Source organism: Centropristis striata, chromosome 22 (genome assembly GCF_030273125.1).
Source record: "Centropristis striata isolate RG_2023a ecotype Rhode Island chromosome 22, C.striata_1.0, whole genome shotgun sequence".
Lineage (NCBI taxonomy): Eukaryota > Metazoa > Chordata > Actinopteri > Perciformes > Serranidae > Centropristis > Centropristis striata.
Window position 1 is genome coordinate 13,812,643 of NC_081538.1, and position 23,231 is coordinate 13,835,873.

General features: G+C 36.4%; 1 protein-coding gene across 1 annotated transcript; it reads right to left on the reverse strand.

Moving 5' to 3' along the window:
• Positions 1 to 562: 562 nt before the first annotated feature.
• LOC131960652 (sorting nexin-4-like) lies at positions 563 to 23,224 on the reverse strand. The gene is made up of 14 exons (XM_059325915.1): positions 23,133 to 23,224; positions 22,624 to 22,748; positions 22,335 to 22,473; positions 16,485 to 16,634; positions 16,355 to 16,402; positions 16,205 to 16,260; positions 13,931 to 14,003; positions 10,615 to 10,676; positions 9,979 to 10,044; positions 9,378 to 9,467; positions 5,920 to 6,019; positions 5,134 to 5,279; positions 3,704 to 3,818; positions 563 to 3,612 (listed from the first exon to the last, which is right to left on the reverse strand). The coding sequence occupies exons 1-14, from the start codon at positions 23,220 to 23,222 to the stop codon at positions 3,565 to 3,567; spliced, it is 1,308 nt and encodes a 435-aa protein (XP_059181898.1). The 5' UTR covers positions 23,223 to 23,224; the 3' UTR covers positions 563 to 3,564.
• Positions 23,225 to 23,231: the final 7 nt, after the last annotated feature.

Sequence of the window (23,231 nt, forward strand, 5' to 3'; positions counted from 1 at the left end):
TATATACACAGAATTTTGCTCAGGCAAACCCAGATTACACTTCCATCAAAGGAATATGTGTATGAAAGGATGGGTTAAATGCAGAGGTTGAATTCCCGTTATGGGAATATCTTAATCTTAATTTATAATTTCATAGAGGAAAAGTGCTAAAGATCATGTGGTCTGATTGACAGCTCCAACTGCTGTTTTCTTCCCATTTCTATTATCTTGAATCTGACAATTGGATCTTTGCTGCAGAGCCAATCATGTCCAGTGGTAGTAGGAAATCAATCAGTTACTGCTTCCAATGAGTCACAGACACATTACAGTAATTTGAAGCACATTCTTGTCCTTTTCTCTAAATATTCTCCTTGCCAACTGGTTTTATTCCTAAACATATATTACAAGATTAGCAAATAAACAGCAATACCACATTCCTCCACTCAGTGTGTGTATGAAATGGCATCTTAGGTTATAATAAAGCTATAATATATCACACTATTTCTGCATTATAAAAATACATTTATATTGTTTTAGTCATAGTTGTGTATTTAAATACAAAAGAAAAACTAAATACAGTCAGTGATATGACACATTTTTATTTAAATAAATAAAACAAAGAAGCTACTTTCAAACTGCGCATTAAAATGTGAAAAAAAAATGTTTTGGACAAATGGAGTTATGAAAATAAATACACTTATTGCTGGCAAGCCTCCAAGACATGAAATAATAGATTAAAACATGGTGATCATATAAAACAAAACATTTCAGTCAATAAATGCAAATGCATTTCATTTATAAATGTAATTAAGCTGAACTAAATAAAGCTATTTTAGATTTAATATCATTATGTGCAGCTCGCTGTACATTAGTATAATACATTATCCTGGACATCAACTTGTAATCAACATCTTGTAGCCATTTCATTGTGACTGATTCATTAACAGGAATGCAAGCAATAAATTAAATACAGGAAATGTAATGCTACTATGATGATTATTTTTAATATCATAATTTCCTTTGTTTTCACCACAATATCTGCACCTGAATACCACTGAGCACTACGGCGGACTTTATAATTTTTATAGTAAGTCCCTTCTACACCTGTAGTTCAGTTAATTTAGTTCCAGTTAAGGAAATATATGAGATGTTATTACCTGAAATGATTGTGTACCTGGGTCCTGTTCTATAAAGCAAGTTTCCATAATGCTGACACTTACTATACAAATCTGAGCCTGTCAGTAGCAAAAACTTTGATTGGACATATATTAACGCTGTGCAGTTGCCTGTTTGATTACATTATGTGATGAAAAGAACGAAACAGCTTTGTTTAACAGATTAACTTAATCATCTGAAGTTTGACTATACGCTCCAACTAAAATAAATCTTGCCATTGTTTTTACACACATCTACTATCACAAAATCCTAAATCTAAATCTGCTTTTTTCCCCCGCCATAAACAAACTTGACCACAGTCCAGTTGGAACTGGTCAGCTTGATTGACAGGTTGCAGACCAGCCTTAAGGAGTGAAAGGACCATCACTAGACTTTTGGCTTCTAGCAGATTTGTGTACCATATCCATAATATTTGGAGACAGAGAAGATACAGAATTTAAAGAATGGTCCAAATCAAAGTAGCAGTGACTGAGATAAGGGATCTTTCCACTACCGGGCAATACCCAGAATGAGGCGGGTCTCACTCGCTGAAACGCCCCTAATTTGAATACGAGCAGTCTAGAGCAGACTTTTGTCTGGACTTTTTTTGTCCCTGTAGAAGAGCAGGGTCTTTTTTCCCTGAAAACAGCCTGGTTACTGATTGGATAGATAAGCAGGATGTGACGTAGTACTCTACACAACAACACACGCCATTTATAAAAGCCGGAGAAGCAGTGTTCCCAACTTAGCGACTTTGTTGCTGAATTTAGCGACTTTTCAGACCCCCTTAGCGACTATTTTTCAAGAAAGCGACTGGAGACAAATCCAGCAACTCCTTACTCTTCTTAAAGAGCCGGCTTGTTATGAAGAGCCGCCGTTAGCGGCAGTTAGCTACAGATAGCTCTGTAGCAGTACAGTGTGTATGTGCTGCTGCTACAGGAGGTGTTCACTTAGCGATATCTGTTTGTTTACAACAAGCACCAGACACTCTGTGCACAGTTAGCGATGCCGTTAATTCACAATCACTATGTTTATGATCAGGGAGACTCATAATTAGCCTAATTAGCCATGCTGTTTTCAGCTGCTGATGTTGTGCACAGTTAGCGACGGTGAAAACCATACGTCACCTCCTAAAGTTTAGAGTCTCTAAATCCCTCTGGGGGCTAACTTGTAATGGAGACACGCAGAGTGAGCGGACTTTTGAGAGGGTGTGGCCTGAGACTTTCCTGGTGGCCACTTTTCCCCCAAGTCGAAACACGGCTATAAACGGACTTTTAGTCCCTTCCAAAAATCCTGGATCCTCCAGTTCCAATAATGCAATAGTGTCTTTCCCTGACTGGTAAATGCCCACGCCTTTAAACTCCACGCTCCCCAGCTCAGTTTACTAATCCTGTGACTAGTTATTTGACTTTAACATGTAAAGGGGCCTCTTTTTTATATGGACACATTTCCTCTACTGACTATTAAAAGTATTGGGAATCAGGGATTTTAACTATTCTGGTTTCGATTTTACAAATCGATTTTGCATGCTTGAGGCGAGAGGTCAAAACAGGTTATATGCATATTTCACAGAAAAAAAAACTTGAATAAAATATTATAATTATAAAATTGTTTACCCAATTATAATTCATTCATAGTCACAATTCCCTTGATAAAATGGATGGACCATGTTAATTCACTTCATACAGTTTAATTTGGTTGCTACATGATATGATTCACTAATAATCTGTTCATTCATGCTGAAATGATGTTAGCGCCAAAAAATAATAACTTTTCCAGAGATTTCTTCATGAGCGAAAAAGCATACATTTTTTTAGAGATTCTGTTATTCTGCAGAAATTGATAACTGAATACATATTGAATGAACAAATATCCAAACAATGCAGTATTCAGGTCCGACACTATATAGTTGATAATGAAAATACATATTTTAGTTCATTAGCTTTATTAGAAATATTCTAAAAGTCTGCTATAGGTCTCTGATTTTTCTTCCCCTCTCTTTATTTTGGATATGGATTAAGCTAATTATCTTAGTTAATTCTGTGGTGTAATAAATTCCCTGATTAACAATGGTGAAACCCGGGATATTTTTTCTGATAATGACTGTGTTAATAAAATCTTGTGCCATCCCTATTCGCTGTGCTGATGAGGGTGTTGCTGGTTGGAGTGGAGATAGAAAGTCTGTGGTCCAGCCATACACAGACTCATAGCTACAATTAATCTTCTCATAGTGCAAACAAAAACAAAATGTATGGCTTTGCACAGCGTTGTCCGGTCCAGAAGGAGTGCCAATATGTATGTTTAAGAACTGATAAGCAGAACCGAAAGGAGCAGGTACTCTGTTTTTGGCATTTTGTTATTTGAAAAGGCTTTCTGATCCCAACCACAAGCATCGCTGAGGGTGCAAATCTTTTCAATATGGCTTCAACTTTACATCTTCATGAAACATTCTTTGGCATTGCTCCACATCTGTATTCCCTGCACAGAGAGAGAGAAGAAACACTTTGAACATTAACACGGCCTCTACGTGGTCCTGTAACCTTCTGAAAGCTGATATGCTGCTCTCTACCTTTTTGCACATGCTGATCTGCATGACAGCATAGTTGATGAGCGCCTCCCTCAGATCTTTGTCTTTCTGCTCTTTAAAGCGCTGCATGTCCACCCACGCCCTTTCGACATGCTCTCTGTGGTAAAACACACAAATAAAGCAAACACACTCAATTAACAAATACATTAGATGCAATACACAAAATGTAGCAGCGAGGCTTCTTACTGGTTTTAACAGACGACAGCACATTACTCTGATTTTAGTTTCTCTTCACTGGCTCCCTGATCACTTTTAAAGCACGTCAGGGGCTGGCTCCAAGTGACATTTAAGAGATATTGACACCTAATGAGCCGGCCCCAGCCTCAGGTCCTCGGGTCCTCTGTCCCTTCTGGCTGTTCCAGAGTCCAGGCTCTAAACTAAAGGTGATAGGGCGTTTACCATCAGGGCCCCTCGACTCTGGATGCCCCGTCTGAGGACCTGAGGCTCGCTGAATCACTGAATTCTTTCAAGTCACTTCTCAAAACACATTTTCCAGGCTTGCATTCATGTGATGTTAGTCTTTTTAACTTGTGTGCTATATGAAGAAGAAGAAGAAGAACTAATTAGCTTAATCCATATCCAAAATAAAGAGAGGGGAAGAAAAAACAGAGACCTATAGCAGACTTTTAGAATATTTCTAATAAAGCTAATGAACTAAAATATGTATTTTCATTATCAACTATATAGTTATATATATATATAGTAACCAGCTCCTATATATATAGAATTCAAAATTCATTACTGTAACAAATTCTTAAATAAGATAAAAACAACAAAAGGTTGTTTTTTTCCCCTTGGCAAGCACTTAAATATGTTCAAGGGTAGTTGGTGTCACCAAAATGTATTCTATTAAAATATATACATTTTTAATGCAAACAATTCTATCATTACCGCAACATCTAACCATTTTTCATCAATTTTCATTCAGATTTTGTTCTTTATACATTGTCAAAAACCATTATGTTTGATTTTATTCTGTTAAATTATAAATTTCAAACAAATGTGTATTTATTTTTATAAAGCTTATTAAATATTTATTGTATATAAGTGTGAGGAAACCATGACATTTTTATCTGGACGCATTACAGTAATGAATTTGTGAATCAAAAATAGGTTTAAAAATATAGAAAAAAATATTTTAACACAAAACAATGAATTGTGCCTCATTATGGATATACTGTTCATTCATATAAAAGTGAAATATATTTAGTTAATTTTTTTTTCTTCATAATTTTTTCATTGTTGGTTTCTTATTCTTTTACAAGTTTTATCCATGCTTGTTCAAAGTCAAAGCACTTTGTGAATGCTGTTTTTAAAGGTGCTATATAAATAAAGGTATATGAGGGTATTATTATGATTATTATCTATAAGCACTGTCAGTAAACATTTAAGGCTGCTTTCATATAACTCACTCGCACTCGACTGTTTTCTCCTTGACAGCCTCTTCCCCCTCTGCTATCATCTCCTCCAGCAGCTTCAGCCGGGCCTCCCTCTGCTCAGGGGCCTCTTGGCCAAACAGCTTGTTGGTCATGCCTTTAAAGGAGAACGTCCGCACGATCTAAATAGAGAACGGAACATTTGTTTACAAGTCGGTAACCTCTGTTTGTCATGACAAAACCAGCTATCATTGTTTAAGAAGAAGAGACATGAGCATGGGTATTAACAGCAGAACAAAGTTTAGAGATGGAAAGACTAACTTTTAGAAATAGGGAACAAAAACATATTCTTTAAGTTATACTGTAAAGAAAGGCTGGTAAAAACAATGGAAATATTTAATCAAATTAAGGAGATGAACTAAATGGTCCCCTCCCCAACACTAACACTCACATGCATACACACACACAGACTCATGAACACGCATACATGCACCACCGCTTATTTTCTCATTATATTCTTATTATCTTTTTTTTTTTTTGTGTCATTAGTTTGTTGTTTATTTCTTTTCTGGAGATCCTCATTTGGGGAATACCAGTTTGCCTTGTATATATGTTTGTCTGTTTACCCTATGTTTTTGTTATTTACTTTGTGAATATATACCTTGAAAAAAAGGGGGAAAAAATGCAAGGTACAATATTGTAAAGAAAACGAAATGACTCATTATGTTTGTGAAAGTAAGAAGCCTTGCAATAAAGTATAAAAAAAAGAACAAGAGACAAAGCAGGAGTAAAGGAAAGATAAAGAGGATGAGGACAGTGTACCCCTGTAGCCAGCTCCTCATGCTGCTGCTTCTTGGAGATGAGGTCCTGGGAGGCCATCTCCAGCTCAAACTGGGTCAGCTCATGTTTCCTGCACACTGCCCTGCCCAAGCAAAGTATAATACTTATGTAATATCATTATCACAGCATCATGCTACTCTTAGGCTCTAATGCATGCTTCTGGCATAGTGTGGGAACACTAAGAGATTAGGGTTGCAAAATGATCCAAAAATCCATCCATCAATTTTCCTTAACAGCTTAACCTGCTTATCACAGGGGACTGGAGCCCATCCCAGTTTACAGACTATCACAGGGCTGACACATAGAGACAGGCAACCATTCACTCCTACGGGCAATTTAGAGTACAGTTACCTATCCGAGGTTATTATAGTTAACGAAAAGTAAAGAAATAACAAAAACTAGAATTGAAAACATTTTCGTGAACTGAAATAAAAAATAAACAAGTTTTTAAAAAAATGATAACTAACTGAAACTGTATTATGTGGTTACGAAACTAACTAAAATTGTAGTGAAAATGTCCAATCGTTTTCGTCTTTGTCAACTTTTTTCATACGTAAACCTTTTTGGTTGATATGAAATCTATTTCATCTGTCTGGTTTTATGACTTAATAAACTTATTGGGGCTGAGATGGATCAGACAAAGGAAATAAAGGAACATTTATTCTAGTGGTGACCTTTCTAAAAGAAGCTGTGGTGAAAGTGACAGATTTGTTACATTCAAGGAGTCGAAGCATACGGTAATGGTGAGCCTAATGCTAGCACATTAGCTAACGTTAGTTGAACAGTGTTCTACTTTCACTTAAAGTTAGTACCTTCACCTTTCTCATTTTGCTGTGTAAATATTGTTCATAGTATTTACTGTTCGACAGTTTTTGATCATTTTGATAATCACCGCAGCTTAACTGGCTAACCTTGCTAAAAACAGACACTAAACATGAAGTGATTATCAAAATTTTCTAAATTGGCTTTGAGTTTTAGAAAATCGCTATATAAATCAAATGTATTATCATTATTATAGTGTAGTCGTAATCCCCATAGGCCCAATAGTAAACCCAGAATGCATGCTGGATATAGTTATTTTGCATGTTGTATATAGTTCTTGTACATAGTTCTTGTGGGTTTGTGTGTGTGTGCATGCTGGATATCGTTATTTTGCATGTTGTATATAGGTATTGTGCATTTGTGTACGTGTGCATGCTGTTATATAGTTATTGTGCATATTGTATATAGTCCTTGTATATAGTTGTTGTGGGTTTGTGTGTGTGCATGCTGTTATATAGTTATTTTGCAGGGGACCCTTCATTTCTTAATCCGTCCGTCCATAGGTCAACACTGCCTCCTGAGCAGGCTCCCTAGAGGTTTTCACCAGCTCAGACTCAACTCAGACCCCCAAGTATACATGTTTACTCTTGGAAAAAATATTTTGAGCATGACTTTATCAAACAATCTTTTTTCTGTATGCAAATAAGCGCATATTTGATGAGATATGGCCTCATTTGCATATGTAAACATTAAAATACAAAAAACATGCAATACATTTTTTTCTCATCTTAACATAAGTAACCAACTGAGAAAGTTTCATGGTGATATCTATTATTTACTTTTTTACCCTATTCACCTGTGGCTTATTATGCTAATTATGCCAATTGCCCAATGTGCAACTTTTAGCAACCAAGTTAAATTCCATCCACTAGGCCTATAGATGACATTTCTGCAATAAAACTTTAGGGTACTCAACATTTCTGGGTTCAAGAAACTAGACTAGACTATTACTATTAAAAGCACTACAAAATATTATATACAAAAACAAATATATAAATAAAATATGCTATACTATATACCAGTGGTTCTCAACCTTTTTTCAGTGATGTACCCCCTGTGAAATATTTTTTCAGCCAAGTACCCCTTAACCAGGGCAAAGCATTTTTGGTTGAAAAAAAAAAGCCTTAAAAACAGTGTCTGATTTATTAAACTTTGGAACTGATAAACACATACAAAATTCAAACATTTGAATTTGAATTTTAAATGTTAATAATCCATGACTAAAATTATTGAAAATATTTCTCATCACTAAAATGTAGTGATTCAAACTGTAGTAAAAACAGTGAGCATATAACCATTTAAAACTATAACTGCTACGCTTCAACCACGACTCCATCTTTGAGTTTTCAAGTGATTGACAGGTGATGCCAGGTGGCATATGACAGGTTGGGTCCAACCATCCTGGTATGGGGGACACTCTGGGTTTCTAGGATCATGACATTGAATAGCCTACTGAATATAAAATTAATTTTATGAACTTGTACTTATATTTTCCTAAAATATGTATTAAATAATTATTTTTAAAGGATTTTTGCATGGATGCTACTTTTTAAATGTATATTTTAAAATCTCACGTAACCCCTGGAGTGCCTTCACGTACCCCCAGGGGTAAGCGTACACCCATTTGAGAACCACTTCTATATACAACATGCAGAGAGCTAAAAAGAAGAAAGTCAGTAATTGATCAAGTTTAAACAACTGTTAAGCATGATGATATGATGATATCGCTGCTGGAGTGTTGACCCAAAGTGGAGTTACGTGAGGTTCATAAAAGCAGAAGTATGTCATAATACATTGTGCAAGTACTCAGTTCACAAAATAAAAAATCCCTCTGTGGTATTCAGCCATGCATTCAGTGTGGTTTTATTTGCTTGTAGATTCTTTTCAAATATTTTCACATTTTATTGCTTGAATATTAACTATGTGACAACAGAGATTTAAGATGACTCTGCTGGTCAACTTTTCTTTAAGAATTTGGTTCCCTGATGAAGACCCACTCAACAGATTATATAAAACAAAAATGGGAATAAGAGTTGGAAATTGCAATCTCCCCAGAGGAATGGACTGCCATAATACACACCAAGATGTCGACCACAAACTCACAGTGTTGGAGGAGCTTTTGTTGGAAGAACTTGGTAAGATTTTTCATAACTCCCAAAATAAAATTAAAACAAACAATGTGGTCAACAAATGGCAGACCATACCCATATTTTTTGGACCTGCCCCGTCTTGCAACCTTTCTGGACCCAAGTACAAGCTACAACAAAGAGGATTCTGGGATTTGATATTGTCTTCACTTGGGTCTCATTTTATTTGGGAAATATATCAAAGGATCTGCATAAGAGAGACAGATATATAACATTCACTTTCACTTTACGGAAGGAAAAGGGCAAAGATTACTGGGCTAAATGGATTACATACCTAGCCGATGTAAAGTGTGTTGTAGATTGTGAACAAAAGTTTATAACCCTGTGGCGAACGCTAGTGTGTATTATTCAATGTGGAAGAATGTTTGTATATGACCTCATGTTTGTGTTATGAAAAGAAAAAAAAAAGTATTTAAAAAAAAAAAAGAATTTGGTTCCCAGGCTTCAACTGGAGACAAAATTGTGTCTTACCTCAGAGCTTCAGCGTAGAACAGATATTCCTTTAGTTGGTCTGCATAATGTTCCTCTTCTTCTAAGATATCATCTATTGACGCAGCATATCTACAGGTGACAAAAAACATCTGTCTCAACAAGCAACAAGGCTGCCAGCGGCAGTAGCAATCCCCCATTTGCACTACTATGAATATATTTATACATATATCTGTGTATATATGTATATATGTGTGTATATGTATGTATGTATATGTATATATATATATATATATATATATACATACTTGCACTAATATACAGTTAAATCTGCATTTATTTATCTTATTTATTATATAATCTATACCTATATATATACTGCATTTTTATACAATTCATTCCTGTATATATTGCAATATGATTCACAATTACTGCTTAATGCACTTCTGGTTAGATGCTATCTGCATTTCGTTCAGTTTGTACTTTGACATGTGCAATGACAATAAAGTTGAATCTAATCTAATCTAATCTAATCTACAGTGTGTGTTAAATGTGTTTTATATTGTCTAGGGGTCAGATGTGTCAGGGAATTGCTTGAAATCATAACAACAGAGATGAATGGCATTTTAACTCAAATACTCACGCATCCATATGATGACCTGCACTTTGTAGTCCATCTCCCATCTCTCTCTCTATGGCGCTCCACTCACTGCAGTCAACACATGGATAGTCTGTCACACACACTGCTACATTTGAGAAAATATTATCTTGAAAAATGTCTGGGCTTTTGTTTTCCGATATAAATGATATACTGTCATAAATGTCTGTTTTATGTAAATACATTTGTTCTAATGACATTATGATTGTTGCATTTAGGCCTAAAACGCCTGTAAAAAAATGCCTGTAAAACCTCTGGGCGATTTTTAAAATAAACCCCTAAAACCTGAAGTTTTTCTGGAAATTCAACAGAAGTGTCAGCGCTTCCTACTAAATAATAGATTTTTCAGCCTCTGTAGCAGATAGAAATGAAATTCAAAAAGTATTTGAGAGCTTATACCTGTGGCTTTCATGAGACATTGAGTTCATTTGTCCAAACCTTCAATAAAGGTTTTTAAAAAATCAACGTGTTTTGCATTGCAACACTCCCACATGTATTCTGATGCATTTCATTGGCCAAGAGACCGAAAATAGGTGGAAAAAACTACAAATACTACAAAACGACTTACCGCTTTCCCGCTTTAATGGTAGAATAACACAACAGTTGAGAGTTGAGACAAACCTGAAGACTCTTCCATAGTTCCCATGGACCTTGTAAACACCATACAGTCGATCTGCAACTCTCTATAAGACGCACAGAAAATTCATGAAAGTACGTTTTCAACAAATGTAAAAGGATAGTGAATATTTGTTGCTGAGATTCAGATTTCCTGTTTTATTTATATAGATACATTAGTAATCAGTGTAAGTTAATTTAACAGTAAGAACTGAGTGATAAACGATGAGTCTTCTCTGGTACTTAAGCTAATTAATGGATCTTGTGGTGACATTTTTCTGTCAACTAGTGTTTCCCAGCTCAACAATGAACCTTCAGACTCGGCTCAATACCAGAATATTTAATATGTATCAAACATGAAAACAATGTAACAACAACAACTTCATCAAAATGTATTGCACATTTTAAGTAAAATTCTGAGAAAAAAAAAAAAAAAAAATGTGAATGAATGCTTGTTTCCATCGACTATGTGATCATTCAAGATCAGCAGTAGGTGGCGGCCTTTCTCCAGTCACGAAATCATGACGCTATTACAGAAGAAGGTATAATATGAATAAATAACTAAGAGTACCAATTGAAGCTCGAATGTAACATGACAGTTTTTAGTCAAATAACATTTCATTTCATTGGGGGCCCAAAAATCTATGACCCCCTCCCACCCACAATTTTAGTGAAGCAGTGCAACTGATGTGAACAATTTGTCTGAACCCCTGTATGTGTATTTATTTATGTATATTTATTAGTGCTGCAACAATTATTAGATTAATCCAACAATAATCGATTATTAAATTAATCGTCAAGTATTTTGAAAAGCAAATAATTGTTTTTTAACCCTCTGGAGTCCAAAAAAGGGCCGGAGCACGACTTCTTCATGACGTCACAACGTAAAAACTTCAGCAGCATGGAGCCCTGCTGTCAGCTGAACTCTAAAGTTTTGGCTTTTCCACAAGTTTCCATGTCCAATTTAATGCATTAACCCTTTTTTAGCAAAAAGACACCTACACATGAACATGATTTTACTTTCTTTGCAGAGATTTTTCTAATTATCTTTGTGCATTTAGCATTTGTAATGCAATCTTTTGTGTTTACTGTTATCTGTGTTTTCTGTCATTTCTTTGTGTTTTTTATGTGTTTTTTTTGTAATTTTTGTGTGTTTTTTGTATTTTTATTATGTTTTTGGTGTGTTTTGAGTGTGTTTGTTTGTGTTTTTTGTAAATTTGTGTGTGTTTTTGGTTTGTTTTTCATGTTTTATGATGTTTTAAGTGTGTTTTTTTTATTTTTGTGTGTTTTTTTTTTGTTCAAAATGTTGATCCAGTAAGTCAAAATGAAAAAAATAATCAGGTCATATAGGTGAGGTTGTCTTGAAAACAATGATACCAACATTTTTTAAGCTTTTTTTAGTGGTTTATACAGGCAGAATGAAAAGGAGTCAAAAACTGACAAAATAGCCCCAAACTCCAAAGGGTTAAGTAATGTGAATGCTTAGACTTCTAAGGACTAAAGACAATGGGCCTCATTCATGAAACGTTAGTAGATTTGTGCGTAGATTTGCACATAAAAGCCTACGCTACTAAAAACCTACTCCGGATTCATGAACGCCGCGGGAAACTCAGATCTGATCGTAAACACGTGTGTATGATCATGAATGCCAATCCATCGTAAGGTGGCAGCGCGCTCCCGATAATCAGCAATTAGCATGAACCCCGCCCATGAATTGCTAATGACCACCATATAAGGAGGTGTGTAGAGGCATCCTGTCGACCTGTCAGTCATGGCACAAAGAAAAAAAGAACGAGAAAGAAAAAAGAATTTTTCCGAAGCGGAGATTGAAGTTATTTTGGGAGAAGTGGAGTCCAAAAATTTTTTTTATTTTCATCTGTTAGTAGTGGTGTGACAGGGACAGGCAAAGCGAAAGCGTGGAGGGAGGTGACGGACGCAGTAAATGTGGTTTCTGTAGTGCAAAGAACTACGTCCGAGGTTAAACGTAAATGGTTTGACATTAAACTTGACGCAAAGAAACGCATTAGCGCACACAAAAAAAGTACATCTGCCACAGGAGGAGGACGCTCAGAGTCCAAATACCCCGTTGGTGCGCTCTACAACGGCCCGAGTAGCCGCGTGCGCCTCATTGTATGCTCCTGTGGTGTCTGCGGGCTGGCCAGTGGGGTCATAAGCCACGGCGTCAGTGGGTAACCCCTATCCCCTATGGATATAGAAGGGTAAGTCCATATATAACACACACATGTGATTATGCAGGCTATATTCTTACCAATGAGCCAGCCGTCTCTCACAGCTCCATCCTCCAAACGCGTGCCAACTGCGCAATTACGCAGGATGAATGCGTCATGCGTCCCACCGGGCCACCGTGCCACAACGTTTAACAACACACACTTTGCGTCACAGATCAGTTGCACATTCACGGAATGAAAGTTTTTCCGGTTAATGTAAGCAAATGCATCACCGGATGGAGCCTTGATGCGTACGTGTGTGCAGTCTATGGCACCGATAACACCTGGCATGTTTGCAACTGCGCTGAACCCCTGCATTACTTCTGTCTGCCGTTGTGCGTCGTACGGAAATTGGATATACTCTGGCATTAATTTAGTGATACCTCTGAGAACTGCAGGCAGGATGCGTCAATTTACATAGATAATTCACAATTATGAGTTTAATCTGAATCTTAATCCCGCCAATTGCCAACTAATTTAACTAAATATGTTATATTTTTAATCGTTTGCCATGTTTATATCACATGTTTCAAAGGCATCTGCGTATTGTGTACATAACAGAACGCATTATGAATTAAAATTGTAATTTCCAACAGTGACGAGCATTATTTATATGCGTTCTTAAATTTACACAAGCACTACGTGTGGTCAGCAGCATGTGTAGATTTTGTTAGTAGCTACGAAAAGATCGGAGCTACTAAAATATTGATGAATGCGGAGATGCACGTAAATTTCCGTCTGCGAACGGTTTACACACAAATTCGTTCTGCTCACGTTTCATGAATGAGGCCCATTAAGTCCAAATTCTCTGATTTCAGCTTCTTCAATGTGAATATTTCTGCTTTCTTTGTTCCTTTATGACAATAAACTGAATATTTCTTTGGTTTGTGGACAAAACAAGAGATCTGAGGATGTCATCTTGTGGTCTGGGAAACACTAATTGATATTTTTCAACATTTTATTGACCAAACAACTAATTGATTAATCGTTTAAATAATGGACAGATTAATCGATAATGAGAATAATCGTTAGTTGCAGCCCTAATATTTATGCGAGAGAGAGAGAGAGAGAGAGAAAGAGGGAGAGAGACTTACAGCTCGTGCTCGGAGCAGCTGAGATGTGTGTGACTGCAGCTCATCGCTGTAGTGTTTCATCTCCATGAAACGTCTGAGGAGGAGAAAATGAACAAAAGACAGTCATCAGTAAACAAAAAAATGTCTTTTTTGCAGAATAACACAGTTATAATGACATAAAATATGGAATTCATAAATCCAACAAGTGTCACGAATATTTTTTTTAAAATGGGTCTCCACATGCTATATATATTTAATAATTTTCATTTTTACCACCTCTACTTGAAACCTCTCCTGTCCTCTCCTCTCTGCGTAGCCTCTCTAGCCTGCAGTTTTGTACATTTTTCATTCATATTTGTCACATGACTGTTCGTCTCATAACAAAAATAGCGTGTGAAGAGTGCAGAATTTATTGATTTCAACAGGATGTAGTTATTCCAAAGGGTTATTTTGGCGTCGTTTTGAATTAAATGTGTGGAATAAAGGGATTTCAACAGAAATATCACAATTTTAAAATGTTGGTTACTTTTTCTAATGGAAACTTTTAATAATAACAATCTGAACCTGTGTTAGAATAATCTCTTATTCTGTCTCTGTTGTCTGTCTCTGTGGATGGGGGTCACTATCTGATTGACGTAGGTCATTATCTATGCTGCGTAATTCACTAACTGTGTGTGTAACCTCTCTCTGTGCATTTATAGATTAATAATGCAAGATGCTTTGATACAATGATCATGAGCTAATATTATTTTTTAACTATGATTAAACTAAATACATTTACTCCATCTGCTTAAACTTTCTCTGCCCTACTTAGAGTAAGATTCTATCATCACAAAAAGATATATTTTATGTTTTTTATTGTTTTGTTGCAAAATCTGTGTCTCCAATAATATCTCTGCAAGTCATATTAAGGCAGGAGTTTGTTTGAAAGTTTTGTTAACAGGTCAGGTCACAGATATGATGTGCTGAGCAGAAAGATAACTGTCTTCTCTGCTTGGTGACATGACGTGTCCACGTTTTGAATAAACTGACAAATCAGCGGATTATAAGGAGCTGACTTCTGGACGAGATTTATCTACATCTTTTTATTAAACCTCTGTTAGGATATAAAAAGGGTTCAAGGGAAAGTAGACTGGTCCAGACCTCATGAACTGACCAGCCTAATGTGATGTCAGGGACGTGTAGTTTGAACCCAGAGACTCTGTAACTGCACATTTCTTGACATATTGTCAATAAATAAAGTGTTAAACTGAGAACTGGGACGTCTCCTGCTCATCATTCCCCATCAAACGATTTTTGAGTCACAGACTTTGTGTTGGAGTCAGATAATTTAATTTTAAAGGTTTCCTCAATGTATTTCTCAACACCTGTCAATGCCAAACACAAACACTTTTAGTGGACTTACATTGATTATGCTAATTACATAAAGAAACACATTGCAACCAGTTTTGTGTCTATGTTGAAAATGGCATATTTGCATTTCCTCAATTTAAAGCCGGGCCCCTATTAATGAGCGGCCTCATTTAGTAACCAGGTGTAAAAACAATTTTTAGTGAATAAAAGCTGGCCTCTTTTATAAGCCGGGTGTCTTACCGGTGTTATTTCAAAGTCTGTTCCCCCGTCGATATGTGTCCCCCTTACCTTAACCTGCACCAACCTGACCCATGACCCCAACCAGTTCCTCCTTTAAGTTGTTAACATGACCCCAAGTTTACCTTAACCCCAAAGAGTTCTCTCTACAAGGCCTAACCTTAAACTGAAATCCTAACTCCAACCGTGGAGGTGATGCTACGGAGAACACCATTCAGGAAACATCATTTGATGGGGTAAGAGATTTCCACACAACACCTGTATTTTGAAGTTTGGCCACACTAGTTAGTACTGTAGGTAAATATGGTTGTTTCTCCCGCTGTCCTAGTCATTCTCTGTAAAGTCGAGCCGCTTACGCACGTTCTTCTGGGCTTTTTAGTAGTTTAGACATTTTAAATCCTGCTTAAAATGAACATTCAGCGTGCTGTTCATTGGTTGTTTAAATCCGAGTACTTCCAATATGGCCGACATCCAGGTAACTGGCTACAATGCGCTGTGTAAAACACTCTAAAAAGTGCTGGTCAGAGCTGCTCTGATTTTCTTTTTTTAATAAAAGCCTCCTTCAAATAATAGCCTGCCCCTATTATTAGCTGGGTCCCAAACTGATTTTTTATTAATAGAAGCCCGGGCTACTATTTGAGGAAATACGGTATAATAGTTTCCCTTTAATGGTAACTCCATTGTGTTGAGGAAACACTAACTTACTTATCTGGATTTCTCACTCTGAAGGTGGCACTGAGAGCTCTCAGCCTGGAATCTGCCTGAAATAGAAAAGGAGGTGGTCAGGCTTTGTGAAAACTGGAAATCTTTGTATGAACTGCACGTAAGAACACAGAGATCGAAGTTCCACAGTACCTTGGCCTGAAATCCTGTCTCATACACTACTTCCTTCCAGCCATGTTCCTACCACACACAGCAGTGAAAAGTGAATGAATCAGTCAGTGATGTATTAATGATTGCTGGAGTGACCCGGAGCAGCATGTACCTCAGTGAGAAAGTGGTAGAGGATCTTGTCATTGGAGAGGACTGGATGTGATGCCACACGGAGCAGAAAGTTCTCCAGGCCGACCCTGCGGCGCTCCACAAAGTCTGGGTCCATGTTGTCTGCAGACAGCTTGTGCCACACAAACTCCGCCTGCATGTGAGAAAACAAACAAACCGCTTGCACCAACTTCACACCATGGTATTATAGTTAACTAACAAAATAACAAAAACTAGAATTGAAAAAGCATTTTCGTTAACTGAAATAAAAATAAAAACGAGAGTTTTTAAACAAACGATAACTAACTGAAACTGTATTATGTGGTTACAAAACTAACTTAAACTAACTAAAATTATACTTAAAAATGTCCTGCGTTTTCGTCTTTATCAACTTTTACATACGTAAACCTTTTTGGTTGATATGAAATCTATTTAATCTATCTGGATTTATGACTTATTAAACTTATTGGGGCTGAGATGGATCAGACAAAGGCAAAAAAGACAACATTTACTGTGACTTTTTTTAATCTGGCACCCAACAAATACCCCATTACAAAAAAACTAAAACTAATAAAAACTAAACTAAAACTAAGCATTTTCCAAAAAATAAAAAAATAATTAAACTAGCAAACTCATTAAAAATTGACAACGAAATTAAAACTAAAACTAATGACAAATCCAAAACTATTCTCACCTTGCTTCACACTAAACATTTTTGCATTTTTTTTTATTTAGCTTGATGTTCTTCTTTGATTTCATCAATCATAAGTTTTGGTGTACCAGTTTTAATCCACACAGTTTAACCATTCTTTAACCATTTTTCTGCACTGTGAGCCAAAGTGATTAGAGTTGATCTGGTGCAAATATTTTCAAACAGGACACCAGTTTGTCTCATCACCCAATAAACACTATCAACTGTCCACAACAGTACACAAACACTACTTGTGTCAAGGCCACCTTCCACCTACGCACGTTCTTTTGGACACTAGTGGCTAAACAAACACAGTATTATGTTAATCACGTCATATTGCACCATGTCATTGTCCTCTAACGTAACTACTTTGTTACCAGAAAACAGCTACCCTTCTCTCTGTTGACAGCAGAGAATGTGTGATAGAGCGAAGGGAGATAATCAATAACTGGCAGAGTTGTTCTGATGGATAGAAAATAAAAAACAAACTGCTAAAATGGTTTCACCAGGAAATACTTTGCCATTCCTAAAAAAAACCTCTGGCAACCCACTTAAGTAAAGTCAATTAGGGCTGCAACTAACGATGATTTTCATAATCGATTAATCTGTTGATTATTTAAAGATTATTTTTTGTTGCTTTATTGATAGTGAGAGATAGAAAGGGGGTGATAGAGGGGAAGACATGCGGCAAAGGGAGCTCAGGCCGGATTCAAACCCGGCTCCGCCGCAGCACATGGCATACATGGTTAGCGCTCTACCGGTGTGAGCCACCGGGACGCCCGAACCTGTTGATTATTTAAACGATTAATCGATTAGTTGTTTGGTCAATAAAATGTAGAAAAATATCAATCGGTGTTTCCCAAACCACAAGATGACGTCCTCAAATCTCTTGTTTTGTCCACAAACCAAAGAGATATTCAGTTTATTGTCATAAAGGAACAAAGAAACCAGAAATATATTTACATTGAAGAAGCTGAAATCAGAGAATTTGGACTTATTATCTTTAAAAAACTGCTCAAACCAATTATTGGATTATCAAAATAGTTGACGATTAATTTAATAATCGATTATTGTTCGATTAATCAAATATTTGTTGCAGCTCCAAAGTCAATGGCCCTCATTTATCAAACCAGCGCAGATCTGAGTGTACAATTCGTCTTACAACAGGGTTCACGTGTGATTTATCAAACGATTGTATCTCTCCAATCACAGCGTGAGAATAATCGGCTGATGTTAAATGTGGCGGCTCGAAAAAAGCCTCATTTAAATGTTACGCCCTAATATATATATGTATATTATATACCTGATTCAGACTCAAGAGTTTACAACACCGACAGACGCAATACAACCAAAAAGAGGATTGTTCCCCCTAAAGTTGCTTTATAAGCAAAGTGCACCGTTACTAATAACAACAGGAGGAAATAGAGTAAGTACTTATAGTTATAAACTCAAACAACTTCGGTGAATATTTTACATTTGGAGCACAGACTTAAAAGTTTTCACAGCTTTTTGGTTGAAGGAGGTAAACAGTGTTTTAAAGTAAGTTTTAATCCAAAAGAAGAGGAATTTCTCAGAGTCAGAAAGTGAAACGCTGACGTCCAACAGCTCCAACACAACAAACTGGTTTTGTTTGGCAGCATAAAAAGCGAAAAGGAAGGAAATCAGTGGTGCTGTCAGCAGAGTAGCAGTGGAGCATTCAACTCCTGGTGAGGTTGGAGTATTTCATTTATACATCCTGATATATAAAGTAGGGGTGTGCAGATTGCAATTTTCTGGCCAATCACCGATTTTTAAAAAGCCTGACCTGCCGATTACGATTTTGGCCGATACCGATTTTTTTATGACTCGCAGCATACACCTTCAATGTTTGAATCTTATTTTATTGAAAAACAATAATACAGCAGTATTTATTTTTTTTTTTTTACAAATAAAGGAAATCACAATGTCTGAGGTAGTTAATAAAATATTGAACTTAAAATAAATAGCAACAATTTACAGGACAAACTAACAGAAGAACTGCAACCATAAATAAAGTGTCCTGAGTTTTTGGTTTCGTTATAGTACAACATACATACAACACAGTCATGCAGAAGTACGCGTACGTGCAGACGCACTTTCAGACATTTGCGCAGGTAGATAAGATCGCTAGATAAGATCGGTTTGACGTAAAAGAATCGGCCGATCGACGATCCTGCAAAATTAAGGAAATCGGTGCACCCCTAATATAAAGCCTAATAATCTATAAAATATCCAAATATTGTTATTATTATGATGGAGAGATATTATTCCCTTCTTTACATCTATTAATAATTCTGTCCTAGTCAGAGGAGTGTGTGGCAGCGCTTATTGGAAATGTTTCTATTGGGTCAGAACCGCTGGTGAAGGAGACGCTGACGCTCCGGTGTCCAGCAGGATAATGGTAAACATTTAATAGCAGAAGACAACAACATTTAATAGCAGAAGACAACAACATTTAATAGCATAAGACAACAACATTTAATATCCTCGGCTCGTATTCTGTTTAAAGAATTTCACGATCGCAGGGTGTATTTATTTTAAATTATGTTTTAATGATAAATGATGTAGCCTAAACATGTTTTGCTTCATCACCATTAAAAATCAAAACGCCACAGAGTTTTACCAGCTCTAGGCATCGATACAATAGTTCTCAGACTCAGACGTGTGGACTTCACGTTGACTCAGATTTCTGTACACGAGCTGAGAGCAGACTGAGATCTGATCGTACCCTCTGCTCACGTCCAAATTGATAAATCCTGAGCCTTGCGTAGAAATGATCGTACGCCCACTTTACTCACTTTCTGTCGTACACTCGTTTGATAAATGAGGCCATTCTGTGGTAAACATTTGATCTAGCTCAATGACACTTTCGACACAGGTTGCTGATGTCTGCTGCTTTTTTATTTGATAGCAGGTGTGTCAGTCAGTTAAAGCTTGTAAACTGGACAGGACCGGCAAAACTAGAAATCCAACTCTAATTGAGATGAATAAAGCATGTGTACTTCTATAAAAAAAACTGTAAAGCTTGCAGAAAACCACTGGTGAAAAACCGTAGGAGGAAAAAAGGAGGAAAAACAATCTAAAACATACAAAGGGGTCTAGAAGAAAAGATGAAATATAAGATTTTGTAATCTTTGTGGTCTTTTAACCAAGTTTCCTTTAACCCATTGACGCCGGGAAAGCATTACCGCATTTCTACCATTAAAACCGGGAGCGCTGTTGCGTCACTCTACCATTAAGGCCGGGACAGCGGATATGTCATTTTGTAGTATTTGTATTTTTTTCCACCTATTTTCGGTCTCTTGGCCAATGAAATGCATCAGAATCATGATCAGAATACATGCGGGAGTGTCGCAATGCAACATCGGACTTTTCCAGAACTTTGAAATCATGGAGGAAGACGACTATAGCGGAGGAGCTCAGCAGTAAGTGATGGAAGAGATCTGATGAAAACAGCACCAATGATTTAATTGCTGATCTGGACATTGAACCCTCTGAACCAATCGACCGGCATTTATGGATGAGGAATATGTTTTTAGACGACATATTTTCACCGAAGAACAGACAGATTTGTGGCCATCTGGAGATAATAATAATATATTAATATTAATAATAATAATAATAGGCTAATTGATTGTGATTATGATATAAGAAATCATGACTGTTTATGTCTTATATTACTTTATGTAATTGAGTACCCTGAAAAGTGCAATATATAAAATGTATTATTATTATTTATTATTATTATTATTATTATTATGATAATTATTATTTTTTATCACAGTAGGCTAATGAGAACTATGTCTTGTTCTTCCAATGGTCATATCATGTTTGCATCTTGCTAATGGGCATGTATTAGTATTATGCATAGGATTTTTTATTCAGTCAAATGTAACATTTGCTGAGTTTGTTGATTTTTAAAAAAACTTTATTGAAGGTTTGGACAAATAAACTCAACTTCGTATGAAAGCCACGGGTATAAGCTCTCAAATACTTTTTGAATTTCATTTTTATCTGCTACAGAAGCTGAAGAATCTATTATTTAATAGGTGTTGGATTTCCAGAAAAACTTCAGGTTTTAGGGGGTCATTTGAAAATCGCCCATAGGTTTTCCAGGCATTTTTTTCCAGGCGCTTTAGGCCTTAATGGGTTAAGTCATTCAACCAGTCTGTTATAGATTTATCTCTATGGTTGCTTTTTCTGAAATACATGAAGCAAACAAAGAACAAATCCAGCTCCATACTGGTTGATTTGAGGCCTTTCTTTAGCAGGAGTTAGCAAGAAGCAAGCTGTAATTTCACAACCTACTTATTTTTTATCCTGTCTCGTTATTTTAGACATTTCTTGAAGGACATAAAGCAAAGCTGCAGACCTCTGATTATCATTGAACAGTGGAAAATACTGTCCTACAAAGTCTAACTGCAGTAACTACACAAAGGGTTAAACTGAGAAAAGTGTTTTTAATATTTTTAACTGGCCAGCCAAATGTCTTATAAGTAGGCAAGTGATATGACACTTATTTCTACATGTAATAATGATGTAATTTTTACACTTAAAAATCATTGATTTATTTGACCATTGACCCCAAAAACATAGTTACGGCATTGCTGTAAAAGATTAATAATAGAAAAAGTAGTGCAAAAACAGAGTGCAGTAACTACAATGTTTTCGTCTTCTTTCAGCTTTTATATTTTGTTTTCAGTGAATAAACATTTTCAAATTGATTTTGTTATAGGCGTATTTAAAAGTCTTTAACAGCTCTATTCAAAGATTTGTGTATTTTAGACTTAATATTATAAAGAAATGTTATATTTTAGTCTTAATATCATTTTATCTCACTTTTTTTTTTACTTAATCACTATCTAGATAATAATTTCCCTTTCAAATAAACTTATAATTTCTATTATTTTTATGTTCAAATGAGTATATATCCAAAGCAGACGGTGGTAAGTGTAATTACTGCTTAGTTTTGAGTTGGATTTTGTAGTTTTTATATGAATATTTCTCTGAAATAAAGCAAAATCGAAATCTAAAACTTTGTCACAAGATAAAACAGACATCAAGGAGTTCATTTTTAGTTATAACTCAATTTTGACTATAAATGTAGTTACTGCAGTTAGGCTTTGTAGGGCAGAATAGACTCACCCTCTTCTCAGGCAGCGGAGGGACCACGATGTATGGATAGGTAACTAACAGGTAGTTCCTCAGCAGCTCAAATTCACTGTATCTCCTCCACAGAGAGTCAGGAGCAGGGTTACGGCCTTCAGCCACAGCATCCATCGGCCTGTTGAGTCACAGGACAATTTAGTTGAGTTGTTTTGCACAATGACAAAAGACAGAAGTCAGTTCATGTACAACAGAGCTAAAACAAGAGGAAGTATACATATCAGAACATCTCAGCACTTCCGTTAACATGTCTAAAAGTTATTCTCACCGTGTTTCAATGAGGTACACAGTGAACGTCTCCTGCATGTTCACTGCATTTTTGCCACTCCTTTTCTCTGCTTCAGCAACACAGATCTCCATTCTGCGCAGGAGAGTGGAGCCCTCTTCCACCATCTGAACATCACATCACACAGTCAACAACAACCTCAGGAAACAGCTGCAACTATCTAACAACTAGCTCACTGCTGCACACATCAACTAGAAAACAGTATTTATTAAGCAAACGAATGTTAGCATGGAGATAACAGTAGACTGGCTGAGTCATACATGCCCTCAGAGAACAAATTAACAATTAAAATGACGAACATATAAGCTGAATTGTGCCGAATTAACGTTATTAATTAACATTCAGCTTGCTTGACTCCATACTTTAAGCTACCGTTTACCTAGCTAGCTCTGCCTTAAACTGTTAGCCACTACATGGAGCGTTAACACAGTCTTTTCCCGCCGCTACAGTCATTTTAAGACTAAACCGGGAAGGAGACGCCATTGTTTCACCGTGTTGTTGAAGCTGTTGCTGCCGTCAGCGGTTGTGTTGTCTGAGTCTTCATCAGCAGCCACCGACTCTTCCCGTCCATCCTCCGCCATCCTCTCTTC